The sequence below is a fragment of the Dasypus novemcinctus genome, chromosome 28 (genome assembly GCF_030445035.2).
Source record: "Dasypus novemcinctus isolate mDasNov1 chromosome 28, mDasNov1.1.hap2, whole genome shotgun sequence".
In the NCBI taxonomy this organism is placed as follows: Eukaryota; Metazoa; Chordata; class Mammalia; order Cingulata; family Dasypodidae; genus Dasypus; species Dasypus novemcinctus.
The window spans coordinates 36,669,921-36,689,583 of record NC_080700.1 but is presented as its reverse complement, the minus strand read 5'-3'; the positions used below and the strand labels follow the sequence as shown (position 1 = coordinate 36,689,583).

The 19,663-nt window shown below is 47.1% G+C and overlaps 1 protein-coding gene across 1 annotated transcript in view; it reads right to left on the bottom strand.

Annotated features, from left to right (window-relative positions):
* Positions 1–3,000: 3,000 nt before the first annotated feature.
* ESR1 (estrogen receptor 1) overlaps positions 3,001–19,663 on the bottom strand; it is a 387,555-nt gene continuing 370,892 nt past the window's right edge. Inside the window, 2 exon segments of the mRNA XM_058289585.2 lie at positions 3,001–7,366; positions 11,670–11,853. Of these exon segments, the coding sequence (XP_058145568.2) occupies positions 7,132–7,366; positions 11,670–11,853 (419 nt within the window). The 3' untranslated portion in view covers positions 3,001–7,131.

Here is a 19,663-nt window from a genome sequence, read left to right as displayed (position 1 = left end):
AGGAGGGGCCTGGGGACAGAAATTCTCCAGCGAGGACACCTGCCTGGAAAACTGACACAGGAACTTTGAACGGGCATCTGTTATGGATGGTGTTTTCCCAGAAGAAGTGTTTCAACGCTAAGCCACAGCCCTGTGGCTGCCATTCTCTCTGGAAATGGTTCTCTTTGGAGCAGAGTGGGCCAAGGTGGCTAATGTCCTTGTATGTAGAGGAGAGCTGGTCACCCTCAGTAGGCAGGTGGAGATGGTCGTGCGACAGAGGCAGAGGTTCCATGTCCTGCCACGGGTGGCAGACAAGTCACCGCCTGAGCTCCACCAACAAGGGGAGCGGGGCCCTGCCGACACCGTGGTTTCCAGCTTCTTGCTGAACTGTGGGACCATGCGACTGTGTGTGTGCCTTTCAATCATCTAGCTTGTGGTGCTTTGTTACAGCAGACCTAGGACACCGAGAAAGCATCTCTTTTTTTTTTTTTAATTTTTTTATTTTTTATTGACTTTGTAATAATATTACATTAAAAATATATATGTGAGGTCCCATTCAACCCCACCCCCCCACCCCCCCTCTCCCCCCCCCCAACAACACTCGTTCCCATCATCATGACACATCCATTGCATTTGGTAAGTACATCTTTGGGCACCTCTGCACCTCATGGTCAATGGTCCACATCATGGCCCATACTCTCCTCCATTCCATCCAGTGGGCCCTGTGAGGATTTACAATGTCCGGTGATTGCCTCTGAAGCACCATCCAGGGCAGCTCCATGTCCCAAAGACGCCTCCACCGCTCATCTCTTCCTGCCTTTCCCCATACCCTTCGTCCACCATGTCCACTTTTCCCATTCCAATGCCACCTCTTCTATGTGGACATTGGATTGGTTGTGTCCATTGCACCTCTATGTCAAGGAAAGCATCTCTTTTATATCTTGCTGCTTCTGTAGAGTCACAGAGAACAGTTGAAACCCTTCTCCGTATTGCCTTAGGCTCTCCGGTGTAGACTTCCAGTGGTTTTCAAACCTCGGCCAGCGTTTAGCTGGTGTTTCCCATAGGAAGAAGCCTGCAGCTGCCCCTGGAGCAGGGCTTCCTGCTTCCTGCTTCCTGGACCAGGTACCAACCTTCCCGAGTATTTAAATAAACGTTTCATTTCGGTGTGAAAATCTTAATGCTTAGGCCACAAGGATGACATGCAAGGTATTCTAATCGTTGCTGTTTTGGGGAGAGAGGACTAATGTTTGGCTTGGGCTCATCGAGTAAAACAGGCTTTTATTTTACATTTTTTGTTGTTTCCGAAATAACTGGCTTCTTGATACATATGGGACTATGCAATAAATAATGAAACATGAGAAAACTGGAAACAAACATTTCCATCATTCTCCTTGTCTTTTCCTAAATCCACAGAAGGCTTTTCCTTAGTCACTGCTTTAGCATTACAAACTTGACTATGAACTGTAAGGGGTGTGTTGAAAGTTTTAATCAATAAAAAGATAAAAGAAGCAGGTCATCTATTTTAGTCTGTAACCTTTTTTTTTTTTAAGTATGATGTGTTTTTTTATTATTCTTTTTTTTCTCTATTTTATTTTAAATGTTACAATAAAAAAACATGAGGTCCCCATATACCCCCCACCCCCTCACCCCACTCCTCCCACATCAACCACCTCTTTCATCATCGTAGCACATTCACTGCATTTGGTGAATACATTTTGGAGCACTGCTGCACCCCATGGATAATCGTTTACATTGTAGTTTACACTCTCCCCCAGTCCGCCCAGTGGGCCATGGCAGGACATCCAAGAGTGCCTTCAACTGCAAGCAGGAGGATTGCATCCCTCATCCTCGTGGAATCTAAGCCCCCTCCCGATATAGAGGTGGAGTGGACGTCACCATCCCAGGGTCCACAGGCTGGAGGAATAGAGTATGGATTAGAGTGGACTTACTGATATTCTACTATGGAACTATTGTGATCAGTAATGGAAGAATTTGTAGCATCGATGTGGAGAAAGTGGCCACAGGAGCTGCTGAGGGTAGGGAGAGGGAAGAAGAGATATGAGGTGGGGCATTTGCAGGACTTGGAGTTGTCCTGGGTGGTGCTGCAGGGACAGATGCTGTAACCTGTTCTTAACGAAGCAGCTAGCGGCCCCAGTTCTGGCACCTTCGCTTTGAAGGACAGGCCGCATATCCTGTGGCTGAGCCCCATAACCCGCCCTGCACCTGGCATCCCTGGGGGACCCAGGCACCTGTGCAAAGCACCCCCAGAGGCACCGCATGGCCGCTGGCAGCAGATGGCACTCCTCCCCGCATCCCTGCCCATGGCCTGGGGACCTGGCCGCAGAAGCATGCTCTTTCCGATTTTAAGTGTGGAAACACTCAGGAATCTAGAGGGTCCACCCCACTGAGCCGAGGTAAGCTCCAGCATTCCATCTGCCCATAAAGATGCGGACCAGCTCTCAAACCTTTCACAGGCCTCTCCCATGGTGGTCACTTCTCTGATGACAGGTTGCTGGGCTGCAATAGCCGAGCAGCGTGTGGCCTCAGGGAGCTCACCCCGAGGGCCACCTGTCCAGCAGTCGCCTGGCTCTCAGCAAAGGGTCCAGCGAGGGCCACCTTGGATCCCCTGAGCCTGCTCTCCACCTGGCCTGGCTGGTGAGGCTATCCCACCCACGGATCCCTTCCACCTCCGAAACCCCAGCCTATAAATCCTCTTGGCTTAAGCCAAGCCATTATGTGGTATTTGGGAGGCTCTGAAAAATCAAGTAAATCGCCAGTGATCCTAAAACTTGTATTTGGTGGAGCCAAGAGTTGAGGCTGGGAATGCTTCATGCCCAGGACCAAGGTATTATCGTGTAGGTAGTGGGGTGGGTGGGCGAGTGAGGTGGGAGGGGGTCTGGATGCAGGCTGAGTGTCAGCATCGGCTGTGTTCTACAGGCCCGTTGCATCACTTTGCTTTTAGGATGGCAGTGGTGGGACATTAGCAAGAAGTGGCGCTCACAAGAAAGCAGACCGGCTGTCTTCCATTTAATTCTTTATTTGAACATCAAATAGGTTGAGAAAACTGTTTACAGGTGCTTAAGCATCCCACCGGATTCTTTTTTGAAGGTGCAAAAGAGGTTGATAAGTGTGGTTCGTTAAACAAAGCAAAGCTGCAATGAAACAGAATCACATCAGTTAACAGTACGCGACAGCAAAAGGGCATGTTAATCCATCAAACACAATTTGCATTCGAGCCTTTTCCCAGAAACCAAGAGCTCTACACTGAAGGGTATGTAGTGCACAAAAAGCATTGTTGATAAGCTGTGAGAGAACATAAACTGGCATCATGGCATTTATTAATTCAAGTCTCTGTGACCAATGACCTCTCTGTGAAGGCAAAGGGGTCTGTGACTCAGGCACCTGCTCATGGGACGGTACGCTGTTTCCAGGGTGCACAGCTCTGTACAAACACACTGAAGATGGATTTGGAACATGGCAGCATTTACATATTTAAAAAATTCAGGCACATTCGGATGCAAAAAAAAAAAATAGAAAATTTTTTTCTTGAATCTCTTAAAGACAGTGCAAATTTGAAGTGCCACAATAGAGGCAGCGATTACTTAGAAAAGAATTTTAAATGACTGAGAAAGAGGCCACACTTGAATTCAAATGGAAAGGAAATGCAGTTAGGAACAGAGAAATTACACCAGTGAAGAGAAGGATGTTTGGGACCACAGTTGTATTCATTTGCTCCAGTTGAGAGTGAGTCAGTTTTCAGGGGTCAACCTAGGAAGTGTGCAGTGAAATCTGGATCTACTTCCCAACACTGACATCCAAGAGAATTATGGTGGCCTTATGAGCGACTGTATGACTCAGTTTCCCTTTCCAAATAGTTTCCCTACATGGATTTGCAGCATCTGTTCCATGTGACTCTGGCACTAGAGAGCATCAGAGTATTCCAAGTCCACCCCAGAGTTGGAAAGCATGACTAGGAAGGGGCTTGGAATGGTTCCATTTAAGGACACCTTAAACCAATGGCCCAAATCAATGACCATTTGAGTAAGGTTTCGATGTGGGAACACCTTCGTGGGATTCAAAGTAAGTGACCAGCAAGTCCTTTATTTGTTCAGCCCCAAAAGGGCGCGGTTAACCATATTGGCAAGGTAAGTAGGGAAATCGAGTCAAAGGCTGCACTTCTTTAGGGGCTGGATTTTACACCTGCATCAGGGGTTTCTCTTTGGAGGACCCAGCCTCGTTGACAAAATCCTTACGGCAAGCCTAGAGCTTGGCAGTGGTGGAAAGAAACACACAGACCAAGTGGCTGTTCCTTGGCCTTCACAGTGGTCCAATTCCTTCTTCCCTTGAAGTCGAACCGCCATTTTAGAAATGGCAGCCAGATGGAGCACGTTGTTTGTGGTTGACAGGGCACGAGAGGAGGACTGTGTCCTGCCGCAAAGCCCAGATACCCAGTATCCTTTCAGTCCTCTTATTCCTATGTTTCCCATTCTTCAACTGCAGGAACCCACTTCCCCAGCTCACCCCAACCCCCAAGGGTGTCCTAGCTCTCAAACTTTAAATTGCATCAGAGTGGAAAGAAAAACACAGGCGAAAGTTCTCCAGGGTTTGCCCTACCTCCCACAGCATGAGCTGCAGAGCGTCAGCTTTCCATTAGTGGCACTTCAAAGAAGAAGAAAAAGAGATTTCTGAAATCATTTGAGACTCCTGGGCTAACATCCCAGCCATCTGAAGTTCTCTGCCCATTTCAAATGTAGTAGTATCTTAACATGAGTACAAACACATTAAATGAATAATGTAAAACCCTCCACTGTATTATTTGTTTGGATTTAGCTGGTATTATATCATCTATAGTCCTAGCATTTTTTTTTAATTTGTTTTTATTTTTTTAAAAGAAAATCTAAGTATAAACATTAAAAAGAACCCACGGACCCAATAGCTACTGTCCAAAAATATGACTACTGATATTTTGGTAAAAGCAAAATTAGCTGCCCTGAATAATTTTCCTTTTCAGGCATAATCTCTGCTACATAAGATTGTCTATCATTCAATATCCAACAATAGGCATCTGGATTAGTGCTGTTTTGTCTACCGTGGATATAAAAGTTGATATGAAATGTGATCTTCATTTAAATGAATAATCACCAGGCTTTAGATATCAATGACTGCATAAGTGACAAGGTAGCTTGAAAAAGATACAAAAAAAAAGAAAAAACTCAATATTTTTTGTTGGTTCTGCACATTAACCCAGTCAAATTAAACCCAGAACAGAATTACTACATTCAATTGTCTGATAAACAAGCAATGCAATTTCAAAAAAATATATATTATACTATATAAGGTGCTTCTTAAACAAAAAACAACAAAACATGAATTATGTGCTAAACATATTCTTGATGCAGATACATAAAACTGCCCCAAAATTCAGGTGCACATATGTGGAAAAAAAAAACTTTTTTTTTTTTGGCTTTCCCAGTTTCCCAGTTCTTTGGTGATCGCTTACTGGGCAATCAGAAATGAAAGAAACCCACTGTTTGAAACCAGGCATACCAAGAAAAGCCCTAGCAGCTCAGTTGGGTTGTTGTGGAACACATCACCTCTCAAAGGGGGTTTGAATTTGAGACACTGAGGTTACCCTCTGGCGGAAACCAAACTTTCTTTTTAGTTGCAAAAAGGAAAGAACCCATTATTTTTTCCTCTAGAGAAGCAACAGCCCAGGAAAGGATGCCCTATGGCTGGATGAGCCTCCCTCTTGAGGTCAAAGGATTCCTGTGGCTCAGTTCTGGTCTCGTTCTTCGGGCAGTCTTATGGATTGAATGGAGTGGGCTGGGGAGGGCAGGGCTAGTTTTCACAAGAGCAAACTCTGATTTTGGGTTCAGCTCTAACCAACCAAGGGCACTACTGTAGTCTGAGCAGACCCAGGAAGTCAGAGTGGGGTGACTCCTTCGCTGGTCCCCACCCTTCCCCAGAGCCTGCTGGGATGGCTGCAGGAATACAAGGCTCCCCCGGGGACCAAGGAGAGGCCACCACCTCCCAGGCCCCAGGGCACCCCTGGCAGCAGGGCTGACCTGAGCCTCACTACTGCTGTATCTGCTTCCTGTCCCCTCTCTTCCTTGTTCTCTGATACCTGCACTAATCACGCTGGTTGACTGGTTAGCCCAATGCTCCGGAGCTAAATGAGTCCCCAGGGTGCCCACTCACTGAAGCTGCCCTTGGTCAGAGGCCAGGCACTAACCAGGGCTAATTCGCCGGCTGTGCCAGTTTAGGGACGAGAAGAGCCAAGCAGAGGATCCTCTACTGGCCAGGTGAGACCACAGCGGAACAGGTCCTGAAGCTGACTTCACTGCAAAATCGAAATACAGGAGTTCCTCATCCCTCGAATACACGGAGGCAACTGGGATCCATTTGGAATTCTCCATCGAGCCACGGGAAGCCAGAGTTAATCGCTACCTGTGGCGCTCCGTGGTTCTCTCGCCAGCCCGTGGCACAGCTTTCCGCCAGGCTGACGGAGCAGAGGATAAGATGGACAGTGGCTTTGAGAACAAGCGGCCCTCACTTTCCTATGTGCATCTTGTATTCCTATAGGGGACAGGGATGGATGTTCACTGACTTTTCTGCAGCAGCCATGCAAGAGAGCAAAAGCTTAAGGTATTACTCTGAAAGTAGGATACACTGCTATAGGAATACAAGAAGATGTGTTGAGGATGGCTGGACCTTGCTCTCTTGGAGCAGCACTTTAGATTGAGGAACCACTTTAGATTCTAGCCCATGCTTCTGCTCAGAGCTGTTCAAAAGTGCTTGTGGTGGGGGGTGGCAGTAGATGTCCACCAGTCCAGGCCTCGGGCTCAGCACGGAGCTTAGATGCACAGCTGGCTGAGCCTGTGAAGAGCCGCAGGAATCCTCATGCTTAGTGATGTGGCAAAGGCGCAAAGAGAGCCAGTCCCGAGAAGCCGGCCCTGGCACGGGCTGTGCCCGGCGGAAGGCAGGCCACGAAGAACTGAGCGAGCGAATGAGCGGCCGCTCGTGTCCGAGGGCCACCGGCTGTGGGTGCATGCTGGAGTGTGAGGAGGGGTTCTGAACTCTGCGAGGGGGCTGCGTGAGAAGGCTGCAGGGGTTCTCGGAGCCATGGGGGGAGGGGGAGGACTCTGGGAGCTCTCAGACCGTGCCGGGGAAATGCTCGGCCTCCCCGGTGATGTAATAGGTTTGCAAGGAATGTGCTGAAGTGGAGCTGGTAGTTGCCAGCTGGCCCTCGTTGGTCTCTTCCGCAGGGGTGCCCCCATGGCTGGTGGGTGCGTGCAGGCGGTGGGCGTCCAGCATCTCCAGCAGCAGGTCGTAGAGGGGCACGACGTTCTTGCACTTCATGCTGTACAGGTGCTCCATGCCCTTGTTGCTGGAGATAGGAAGACACAGAGAGGACCCCTTTAGACCCAGCGCGAGGGCCAGGACGGCTGGTACTCCTAGGAAGGGGATTCAAAGACACCCTCGTGGCAAGCCTCCCTTCAGTTTTGATGGCTGCCATGGAAGGATGACGGGCTTTCCGAGACCCCAGTGCCTCTAGTCTGGGACTTGGCTATGTGGTTTGCACTACCCATACTCTCCCAGACATACTCTCCCTCCAGCCAGATGTACTTCGGCTGGCCCAAACGAGAGCCCGTTTCCCCTCTGGCACCATTAGACAGAAGATCCGCAGCCAAGGGTGAAGGAGATTGTGTGAATCAGCTCAAGACGCTCATTGGGTTCAAACCTTCCGGTGGCTTCCCATTGCTCTATGAAGGAAGCCTAAATTCCTTTCCAGGCTCTGCAGGTCCAAATGATCTGGACCTTGTCCTCCCTCTTGTCCCCAAACCCACTCTCTTGGGTCCTACCAGGTTTGGGGCTATCCCTTGAAAAAGGGACCCAACTTGCCCAGCGCTTGGTAGCGGCACAGCTGAGATTTAAACAGGCTCACCTGTCTCAGAAGCCATCCTCTGGATGTCTCCGCTAGGGTTTTCGAGTTTCCACTATTAAAATGTATGAGCTAACCCTCCTACAGAGCTGGGTCTGTGGACATGTTAGACTTGGAGAAATCTGGAGCCTGCTGGCTTCCCTCAGACACAAGATCACCCTTCCCAGGTTGAAAAGAAAAAGAAAAGAAAAAAAGGAAACTCCCCTCCTTCCAGAATTAGGGCATGCATGCTTGCTTATCCTTCTGCCCGAGAGTGTGTCCCCAGATGTCAAAGATCACCTCCTGGGCAAGGTCCTTCCACTGCCCCCCATGAGGGAGCCAACGCACCCTAATTCAACTATCGCTCCATCTTCTTCGCAGCCTTGGTCCCAACCAGAAATTCTTCCAAGTGTTTATGCATTTATGTTTATTCTTCCCTTGCAAGAACACAAACATGCCCCAAAATACACAGAGCAAGCTCTCTAGGGAGCAGCAATCCCTTCCTTCTACCTCCTCCTGTAGGCTAGAACCATGCCCAGAATTTGGGAAATACTCAAAAGTGTGTGTTGCGTCGTAGCTGTAGGTGGCGTTGGGCAGGAGCCATTCTCTTGCCACTCTCCGGCTGTCCTCCACCGACCTCCACGTGGCTCCATCCCCACCATGCCACCAGGGAAATAGTAAAAAAAAAGACTAATCTCTAGCTTGAAGTTCATTTTAAAATGAATATGAGTCATGAGTAGGCGGGCCCAAGAGCATGTCCTAGAAAATATTTACATTTTTAATAGGGGAAAAGTGAGCACGAGTTGGAAATGTGCCATTAAGACACAGCATCAAGCCTCCAGGCCCTCCAATGCAGTGAATGAAACCACATTTGTAAGTGTATTTTGTGTGGCTTTTAATTTAAAATTCTCTTAAAGTGAAACGCCCTCTGGATCCGCCACTGTCTTCCTGGTGCAAGCTAACCAGTCACATTTACAGTCAGATGAAATCTGATGTGAAGTTCTCTTAGCGACAACTTATGGCTGGGGCAAAGCTTCACAAAATAAGGTTCTGTGATTTAGATGGGTGGTAATGAGGCACCAAAGTATTATTGTGTGTGTGGATGCCTGTGTGTATGGGTCAGAGAGAGCACTCAAAGCTTTCAGCAGAATGGCCAAGTCTCTCCAGCTTATCCCATAATTGCAGCAGAAAACTGCTGAACTATGTCCTTGCCTGTACCCAGTAAAATCAGCAAGGGCTGTAGGTCTGGTGCAAATACACACTTGGTGTTAACTAATTAGGCTTGCCAATGCCGTCAAGTACTTCATGCCTGTGAAAATTCCACAGTTCTACCAACAAATATAAACATTCATCGGCAAGGCGTGGTTTCTACATCATTGAAATTCCTAGCTCAGAGTAAAAGCTGAGAAGTGTTCCTCGAGGGCAAGATCCCTCTCCAAGCCAGGAATCTGGCAGAGGACATGGCACTCTGCTCCAACCCAGGCTTCCCTCGCTGTGATAGTCATCAAAGGATAGCGATGGGAAGAGATGGAAATGGGTATTACGGACTTAACTGTACCTGCCACGGGGGCATCCTGTTTCACAAAGATTCTTGGGAATCCCTGGAAACAGACATGGTGATCGCTTTCTCCCAAACATGACAAAGGGAAAGCCATCACATGAATTTCAAGTTTATGGGGCCAGGGAAAACCTCAAGAGCCACTGGTCAGTTCCTTCACTCAGTTAATGATATTGCGAGTCAAGGTGAAAAGAAAGGGACATCCATTTTCTCAAGAAGCTAACAACTTGGCAAGGTTGTGACCAAAAAAGGTGGCACTTGGAACTTTGATGGGACAAACCTCTTGCCAGTTGAATCATAGAATCTCAAAGTTTGAAGGTCCCCTAAAAATGATCTAAATGCAGCCCTCTCCAGACCTCCTTGACCCCTCTGCATAGCCAGCGAGGAGAGGGATCTCTTCCCATTCGTAGGGTCCTGGTATAAACCCAAGTTCAGGTAGACTTCATCACCCATGGGCACCTGTTCCTCAACAACCATCACTTTGCCCCATTGTTGGGACCTTTCTGGTATCGGCAGGAAAGAATCCACCACTATTGGGAAAGGAATGTAACTTGGTGGTTGAGCATCTGCCTCCCATGTACAAGTTCCTGGGTTTGATTCTCGGTACCTCCTAAAAAAAAACAAGCAAATCAAAACAAATGAAAAAACCAACTCTCACTGGGGAGTGGATGTAGCTCAGTGGTTGAGCATCTGCTTCCCACATACGAGATCCTGGGTTCGATCCCCAGTACCTCCTAAAAAAAAAGAAAAAGAATCCACCGCTATCATCACCTCTTCCCTGAATGACCTGAGTTCTGTTCATGGAAATGATGTCCACCAATTCCATGCAGCAAATTGCACAGCTAGTTAGGATAGAACTGGAGCCACTTCCCCTCAGGCATAGAAAGGCTCTATTTCCTCTGCTGAAGCCCTTTGTTGGCTCCCATAGAAAACATCTGAGCACTGATCATGTACCAGGTGGTGGTGGATACACAGAGTAGGTAAGATCAATGGCCATGACCACCCCACTGAATCTAACCAGCAAAAGGGCAGACAGATGAAAAAACAGGCAATACTGATGGAGAAGGTGCAACTCCAACAAGGTCTTAGGGGTTCAGGAGATGCTTCCTGCAAGTAGTGACACCTAAGCTTAGATAGATCATTGTTGAAAAACACCCTCCACCCCTGCCACATGCCCATGATCCTGGACTTTGGCTTCGCCACATGACTCACTTGGCCAATGGAATGCTCATGCATGCAACTTAGTGGAAGGATTGAAATGCACTTGCCCAAATGGGCTTGCCCTCTGTCATCGCTGCGAGAAGAACATGTCCCAGCTCATCTGCTGGGCATAAGGAAGACGAAAGACACCTGAAGCAGAGTCAAGTGGACACTAGGCAGGCCTGGAGCTGGAAGCAGAACTGCCCGGCTGTGCTGGCTTCCGTCACCTGACCCCAGGGATGCAAGGGAGACCAGCTCAGGGGAGCAGAGCCTGAGGTCCAGCCTCCCCACCCCAGGTGACTCCTCCAAGTCCCAGAAATCTGAGAGTAGTACAAGCAGAATAAAGGGATGCAGACTTTTAGCTGAAAGCCATGGGAAGCCAGTTGAGGGTTTTCAGCAAGTGACCATCACACTGGGATTTGGTTTCCAAATGACCGCTTGGCTACACTGTGGAGAACGCATTAAACAGGATGGCGACTGAGGGTGGCTGGTGTTGAAGCCATGTGGGAAAGGGTGGTGACTTGGATGAGGGTGACAGCAGTGAGGGTGGCAGAGGGTTCTGAGAGGGAGGGGTGATCCCGGCTGACTCATGAGGAAGTTGGCTGGGAGTGTCTCGTTTAGGATTCCCCAGGGTAGGTGGGGAGAGGATGACACAGGAAGGGCCATGAGGGAGGCCAGTGCCTTCAGGGGTGGGACACAATGGACGACCAGGCACACCCCCACCCCTGCCTTCCTCCTCACACCTTTCCCACCCAGGAATGACCATCCCAGCTTCCAACAGAGCATAAACCTCTCCACCTCTGTGCAGCCTTCTCTGACCCTTGCCGCATGCCCCTGTGTCCTCCTGGAGCATTGGCTCGTTCATGCCAGGAACTGTTCCAAGGGCATTACCTACATCAAGGCCCCCAGTCTCTCCCCACAGCCCTTCCCCGGGCCAGCCCTAGGGATGCTCCGGGTCTGCTCGCTTCCTGTCCACCCTGCGGGAGTCCCGAGGTGGGGGGAAGGGCTCACCTCATGTGCCTGATGTGGGAGAGGATGAGGAGGAGCTGGGCCAGGCGCCGGTGCTGCTGCTGCAGGGTGAGGCCGGCTTTGGCCATCAGGTGGATCAGGGTGTCAGTGATTTTGTCCAGGACCCGGTGGATGTGGTCCTTCTCCTCCAGGGACTTCAGGGTGCTGGACAGAAATGTGTACACTCCTGAGTACGGAGGGAGAGAGAGTGAGGTCTGGGAGGCTTGGAGTGCAGAGGTGGGTGGGGGGCAGGCCATACGCAGCCAGCGCCTTCCCCCCACTCAGCAACAGGGAAGGTCTGGGCCCCCTTTGAAACCCAACAGCTAAAGCAGAGACATGGGCAGAAAGCATGGCAGACTTCTGGAATTTTTACTCAAGATTCCCAGGGTAAAATAAATACCCTTTATGAAAGTAAAAAAAAAAAAAAGGTGTACTCTTTTAGTATTGTTAGAGGTTTGCAATAATTAAGCTGTATCTCAGTTTCCCTGATATGCATTGGGATAAGGTAAACCCCCTCCCCCATGTCTGAGGGCATGGCTTTCCCACAGGTTAAACAAAGGAACCCCATAGAGATAGGAAGAAAGGGAGAGAGAGATTTTCACCATCTGCATATCAGAGGGAGATGGAGATCTTTACTACCTTTACTTGCATATCAGAGGGAGACAGAAACCTTCATATTTACATACTAGAGGAAATAAAGAAACCCTTTAAAACTCTACAGATCAAAAAAACACATTTGCTCTTGCAGCATTCCAAGAAACCATAAACTCCCAAGTCATTATCAGGAAAATTTTCACCTCTAGAGCTTCCTGTTGGCCCCTGCACCTCACTTGGACCCTCAACCCCCTCCCACTAACTATCATTCCCCCGCCTAAGAATGTATTGTATAAATTCAAATCCCCCCCTTCCAGGAGTGGGCTGAAGTCTCTCTTCGGACCCCCACTATGCTGGTGGGGGGGCTGAAGTCTGTTCTTCAGACCCCCTCCATTGGGAGAGCTTCTCAATGAATTCTTTGCTTATAGTCATATCAGTTTCCATGTCCCAGTGAGTGCCACTTTTCTCCAACAAGTATCACTCCATTTAGATGAAATGTCCACAACAGAGAAATTTATGGGTACATTAATTTTATAGGTGGTTGCTTAAGTACAGGACATGAGGGTAACGGCTACAGGTTCATTAGGTCTTTTGTTTCAAGGTTTTGAAAGTATTCTAAATTTGATTGAGGATATTGTTGTACTAGTCTATGAATGTATTAAAATCATTGAATTTTATTATTTAAAGGGGTGAAAGGGAAAAAAAAAAACAAGATTCCTAAGGTAGAGACTCTGGCCTTAGGACTGTTCCTACAACATGAGCCACCCCTTGTCCAACAGGAATGTAGCAGCAAGAACTGTCCCATTTGACAGACAACCCTGTAGGGCAGGCATTGACATTCCTTTTGCACAACAAGAAATGGAAGTGTGCAGAGGTTCATGAGTGTGGGAGGATAACCAGGACAGTGAGTAGCAGGGCGGCTAAGGAACTGGACCTGCAGACTTCAGGTCTGTTCATTCTAATGGAGACTCTCCAAGACATCTGGTCAACCTCTTGGTGGGACTGCCTGTGATGGTGGTGAGTGATTTGCTAAGTGATGGGAAGGTCATTCTTCCAGGTAGGATTTAACCGGCTTTCCAGCATCTGCTCAGGTTTGGAGCCCCTGCACTCTTCAGCCCCAGCTCAGAGGTTCATGAACAGGGCCAGTACAGAGGACCTCGGGAGCTGCACTTCTCACTGCTGGACATTTTCCCTTTTGATCTTCTTCTAGGGATGGATCCTGGAGCCAGGCCTCGGGTAGACTCAGGACCAAAGCCCACACACAACCATGGACAGGCTTAGGCCTGAGCTAGCCAGCCAGTCTTTCTCTGGGGTTGTCTATGGAGGTTGTCAGAGAGAAAGAAGTCTTTCCTCTATGGTCACTAAGCAGGGAGAAGGCGAATATGGGGCTCTCAGCTGCCACCTTCCAGCACGTGGAGCTCCTGACGGCAGAGAGGAGCCAAGGGGTAAGAAGCAGCAATGAGAGTTACATGTGTGTACGGGGTTGAGAGAGAGAGTGTGTGAGAGAAAGGGAGAGAGAAGAAAGAGAGGGAGACTGAAGGCTAACAGGGAGGGAAAGTGAGAGAGAGGAGAGAGGAAAGGGTGCAAGAGGGAGAGTGGGAGAGAGGGGGAGAAGAGAACGAAAGACCGCAAAAGAGCAAGAGAGAAGAGATTGAGGAGGAAAAAGAGTGGGGGAGAGAAAGAGGGAGAAAAGGGAGACAAGGAGAAAGGGGAGTAAGAGGGAGAAAGAGAAGGTGTGAGAAGGAAGGGAAGGGGAAGAAGGAGAAGAGAAGTAGGGGAGGGGAAGAGGGAGAAAGGGGGAAAGAGAAGGAAAGAGAAGTAGAGAGGAAAGAGGAAGAGAGAGGGGAAGGGGGGAGGGAAAAAGAGGGGGAAAAGAAGAAGAGACCATGGTAACAGTCTGATGGTCATAGTCTGATGATATTATCTCATAATCTGTAACAAATGTTCCACCACGATGTAGTGTGTTGACAGAGAGATGTTGTATAGGAATTCTGTACATGTCATGAATGTTTTTTAAGTTCACAACTTCTGTAATAAAAATATATTTTAAAAAATAATAATAGGATGGATTGGAGGAAAAAACACCAATTGTTAAATATGGACTATAGTTAATGGTAAGATTTTGATGATTTTCTTTCATAATTTGTAACAGATGTCTTACAACAAGGCAGGGTGTTGTTTGTGTGTTCATGTATGGGACTCCTGTATGATGTTATGCATGTTTGTTTTGTAAGTCCACGACTTGTCACTATACACTTACTGTTTATGTATGTTTGTGTATAAATGATATAATAATAATAACAGCAACAACAATAATAATAAGGTGGGTAGGGGGAAAAATAAAACAAATGTAAGACATTTTAGTTATTTAAAAAAAAAAAAATCGACCAAACTTTCCAGAAAGAACTAACAGCAATCTTGCTTAAACTCTTCCAAAAAATTGAAATGCAAAGAACATTGCCTAACTCATTCTATGATGCCAACATTACCCTAATACCAAAGCCAAACAAAGACACCACTAGAAAGGCCAAACAGCAGCAGCAGGGCTAGAAAGATCAGGATCTTGGTTTATGGGCAGTTCAATAGAACAGTGACAGTTTTGGCACTCAGAGGTGCTTCTGTCCAATGCAGATCAAGTCTCAAGCAGGCAGGGGGATAAGAAAGAAATTGCTGGATTGACTCACTTAGGATGAAGAAAGGACACATCTGTCAGAAAAATGGAGGATGTCCAGGAGCAAAGGGGCTGGGCTGAAGGCAGTGCTGGTAGGGGAGGTGAGCCCTGGTGGGCTGGAGGCCCCACCTCTCCCATCCTTCTTGACATCACACACCCTCTCCATCCTCAGATCTCAGAGGCTTTGCACCCAGCTGGGAACCCTGGAGCCTGCCCCGGCCACAGAGCTGAGTCAGTACAACGTGAATGCTGGATTTCCTATCAATTTCATTGTTGGGTACCACTGGGGATGCTGGCCTTACTCACTCCCTATTCCAGGGAAGCAAAGACTCAAGGAGCAGATAGCTCTGAAGTTCACACTGGGGCAGTGACCTTGCTTGCATGGTATCAAAGCAAGCCTACAGGTGCCTGGCATTCCTCAATGCTCCTTCTCAGTGGAGGTCAAAGGCTGGACATTTAGGCTCTGGGGGCTGGGTGGTGGTGGTGGTGACTTTTTTGGGGGTTGCTCATTCTCCACTCCACCCCCAACCCATCCATATGAGTGGACTCTTTTGGGCGTGCATTTATTGAGAAGCTTCTACATGCCTGCTTGATGCCAGGAGATGGAGACTTCAAACCTGAATTTCTTTTAAGGGCTAATGTTTTAAGACCAGGTCTTGCCTGTGGAGAAAGAATCTTAATATTGACTTTCAGGATGATGACCAATCTCCAAACAAGTCCGTTTTTTGAGTCCTGTTTTGGTGCCAATACTGCTTACCATCTCATCCTGTTCAGCAGATGCTTCCCAGCCCTGCAGAAATCCTTAGAAATAAACTCAAGTCCTGTTGAAATGCCAATAACTGGCAATAGCAGCCACCACCTTGCTTGGCTTTTCCGATAAAATGCTGCCCGTCATTGTGCCTGTTGCACTAAGGGGCCGATGGAGAGAAACCACAGAAATCCAAACTCCCAGGATGCATCTGGTGCTCTGGCAGCTGCTGTTAACGAGCAAGAGGAAAACAGGGCTGCGGCTCATTCCGCCTCCCAGGCGTTCTCTGCCACCCTGGCCGGCGGTGGCACCACGGTCCCCAGTGGCACACAGCTAGGGGCAGACGGTGAAGGTCTTCGGAAAGAGTCTTGCAAGAAGTAGGATTTTGCAACTCTGGAGGCTGTTCCAAATCCCAAAGATGGGAAAAAAAAAAAAAAATCAACCTGGATGCCATTGTCCAGGCTTGAAGCACTGTGGGCAAATCTGCCCTCCTACAGCCAACACCGAGGGATTTGGGAATCATGGAAAAGAGGAGCACATGGATGCCCAAGATGTCAGCATCTGGAGCCCGGCCCTCGCGCACTCTTGCTCTCACTGGTTCTTGACCCTGTCCTCTCTGGGTCTATTTCTCTTCTTCCTTCCCTTTCCCTCTCCACCTTGCAGAATCCCGGGGACATGTGCACTTGGCTGAATGCAGGACACAAGCAGGGACCCCCGGCCCATCCTGGCCCCCGCCTCCACTTGGCCACATCTCAGGGTCCCAGAGAAGCGAGCAAGGTGGAAGGCCTGGGCTCCCAGGACAGATGCTTCCAGCAAGGCCACGTCTTCTTTTCCAGAAGGAGAGCCGTGAGAGCAGCCCCTTGGACTGGCCGACTGACCGGAAGCAGGTTTTAAAAAGGCAGAAGGACTCAAAGGAAAAGAGAGCGAAGAAAACTCTCGGTGGTCTGGGCTGAAAAGGGGCCATTCGGCCTGGTTGAGAAGGAGCTTCCAGGGCTCACGGAGGACCCGCGCTGCCCATTAGGAATCCTCAGGCCAGCCTTTTGGGCTTTTGCTGGGCATTGCTTTGGCAGGCCCAGAGTGTGTGCGCTCGGAACTGCCTTCCAGCTGAACCGTGTGCCGTGCGGGACAGGGACACACTGTGAAGGGGGTTTCCAGTGTAGGTCTCTCTCTCACTTATTTCTTAAATTTTTTAAAATTTTGAAATAATTTCACACTTACAGAATGGTTGCAAAAATATCACAAAACTCTTACAGAGGATACCGCCATACCTGGCCCCACACCCAAATACACCGATTTTAACATTTTGCTACATTTGCGGTCTCATTTTATCTATCTATCTATCTATCTATCTATCTATCTATCTATCTATCTATCTATCTATCTATCAATCATCTATTTATCTATTTATCTATTTTCTAAACATTCGCAAATAGGTTTTATACATCCTGCTCTTGAACACATAAAACTTCCATGTATATTTCCTAAAAACAAGGGTGCTCACTTGCTTAACCACCTTATACACCTTAGCACAGCTACCAAGTTTCAGAACTTGAGCACTGATACAAAGCTGTCAGTCTATATTCCAATTCTTTTCTATATGTCCCTTTTGGGCCTTTTCGCCTCCCTTATTAGATCCAATCCAGGATTAGGTATTGGATTTCATGCCATTGTCTGTTTAGGTGCTTGCTCTCTTTTTTAAATTGTACAAACATATATATGACAGAATGACTAGGTTTCTTGAAGGTACCACTGGACTGAACCTACTACCAATAAAAGCTTTTAGTGGAGGCGGACTTGGCCCAGTGGTTAGGGCGTCTGTCTACCAAATGGGAGGTCCACGGTTCAAACCCCGGGCCTCCTTGACCCATGTGGAGCTGGCCCATGCGCAGTGCTGATGAGCCCAAGGAGTGCCCTGCCACGCAAGGGTGTCCCCCACGTAGGGGAGCCCCATGCGTGCGCCCCGTAAGGAGAACGGCCCAGCATGAAACAAAGTGCAGCCTGTCCAGGAATGGTGCTGCCCACATGAAGAGCTGACACAACAAGATGATGCAAAAAAAGGAAAACACAAATTCCCCTGCTGCTGACAACAACAGAAACGGACAAAGAAGACACAGAAAATAGACACAGAGAACAGACAACCAGGGCAGGGGGGGAGGGGAAGGGGAAAGAAATTAATAAATCTTAAAAAAAAAAAAGCTTTTAGTGATAAGGTTGGAAAACTTTTACAGGGATGCACAAAGGAAATCTAGTATGTAAGTTGATTATAGAAAAGGAAACTTAAAGGGGATGTTTTTTTCCTCAAAGTAACTAAACAAATTAGTCACTTTATGCAATCTGTCGATTCAATATATCATATAGACTTTTCAAGTATTTATTTGAAATGGTTTTTGTCCAGTTGTCCAGGTACTAAAAAAGCAACAAAACTGCTTGCAAATATATAGAGAGGAGATGCAAGATTCTTCTAAACAAAATCTGAATCAACTCTTATAAACTAGTAGACATCAATAAAATGTTGTGTCACTGCCTCCAATGCTTTTTTAAACTTTTATTTATTTACTTATTTATTTTTACTTTTAAGGTGGTACCCGGGATTGAACCAGGACCTTAAACATACAAAGCAGGCACTCAACCACTAAGCTACATCCGCTCTGCCCTATAGGCACAATAAGTCTATATTGTGAAAAGCCTATAAAGCAATTTTGGGGTCCTTTTGTCCTTCCATATTTCACTAACATTGTTTCCAGAGGTTTACCACATACACTTTGATAGTGCCTTAAGTATATTATGATTTCATTTTCAATCCATCAAAGGATACGGGTGTCAAGTCCTTTCCAAGTTCTAGAGACTAAACATTTGTCTTGAATGCAGTGGAATATTAGGGTAAGATACATATTTCCATCCACCTGCCCACGATGGCACTTCCTCATCCTATGTCATAACGAAAGGACTCACTTTGTCAGTGCACCTATTTTAAAGCACAGCTCATTCGCAAAATGATTCTACTTTCTCATTTTTTTTTCACTTCAGTCACATTATTACTAAATCAATTGAGCATATTTCTCTATCATCATATGTAAATAAGTTTTGGTTAGTTTTTAGTTTTCCTATTCTGGTTTTTCATATGCCTATACTTCTTGAGCAGAATGGCTTCTGGTCATTATCTTACATACAAACATCCATTATAAATACATGTATACATTTCACTACTTTATTATATTTTCTACTATTGCCAAGCATGGGCATTTGCATTGAAATACAGATCACTTAGTTTTAAATTAATTTAATAGTACTTCTTCTTCATATGATAGTTAGGCAATTATCTACAAATTTCCTTTCAATCTAGTGAAAGGTTATATAATTAGACTGATTTTTTATTTGGCAATTCCAGGTGATTTTTCTCCCAGGTTAGTGGTTCTCCAACATGGCTCAGGATCTCTGACGGAGTTGTTTGTGTTTTGTCTTGTTTTTATTTTTCTCTTTCTGATGGAGTTTTAAAGGATACAGTGCTCAGGTCCCATCTAAACCTGCTGGATTAGAATCTCAGGTGAAGCGCTGATATCTGTGTTTTAAAAACATGTCTCCACTGATCAGATGTAGACACAGTCGGTATTAAGAATCATGTGAATACTTTGGTGCTCATATTGTGGACACTGAAAGGTAAAATCTCGAAAACTTGGGCTATATCTTTTTTCTGTGAAAAATGCCTTGTCATGACATGAAAATGACTTAAAGGGGACACAATCTTCATGCATTTCCCTTGCCAATGAGTGCTCCTCCATGCTTTTCCCCTTTCTGGCTGAGCTACATAGAATGAAGATAGCCCTTGGGATAACCTTGGAAAACACCCATTTAAGATGGCAGAGTCTCCATGAGCCTCAATCCCTGAATGACCATGTGGAAGAGCAAGAGACACTGACCTGTTAGGTGAACAAGAAATACATTTCTAAGTGTTTCAGCCATTATACCATGTGAAGCTTGCTTGTT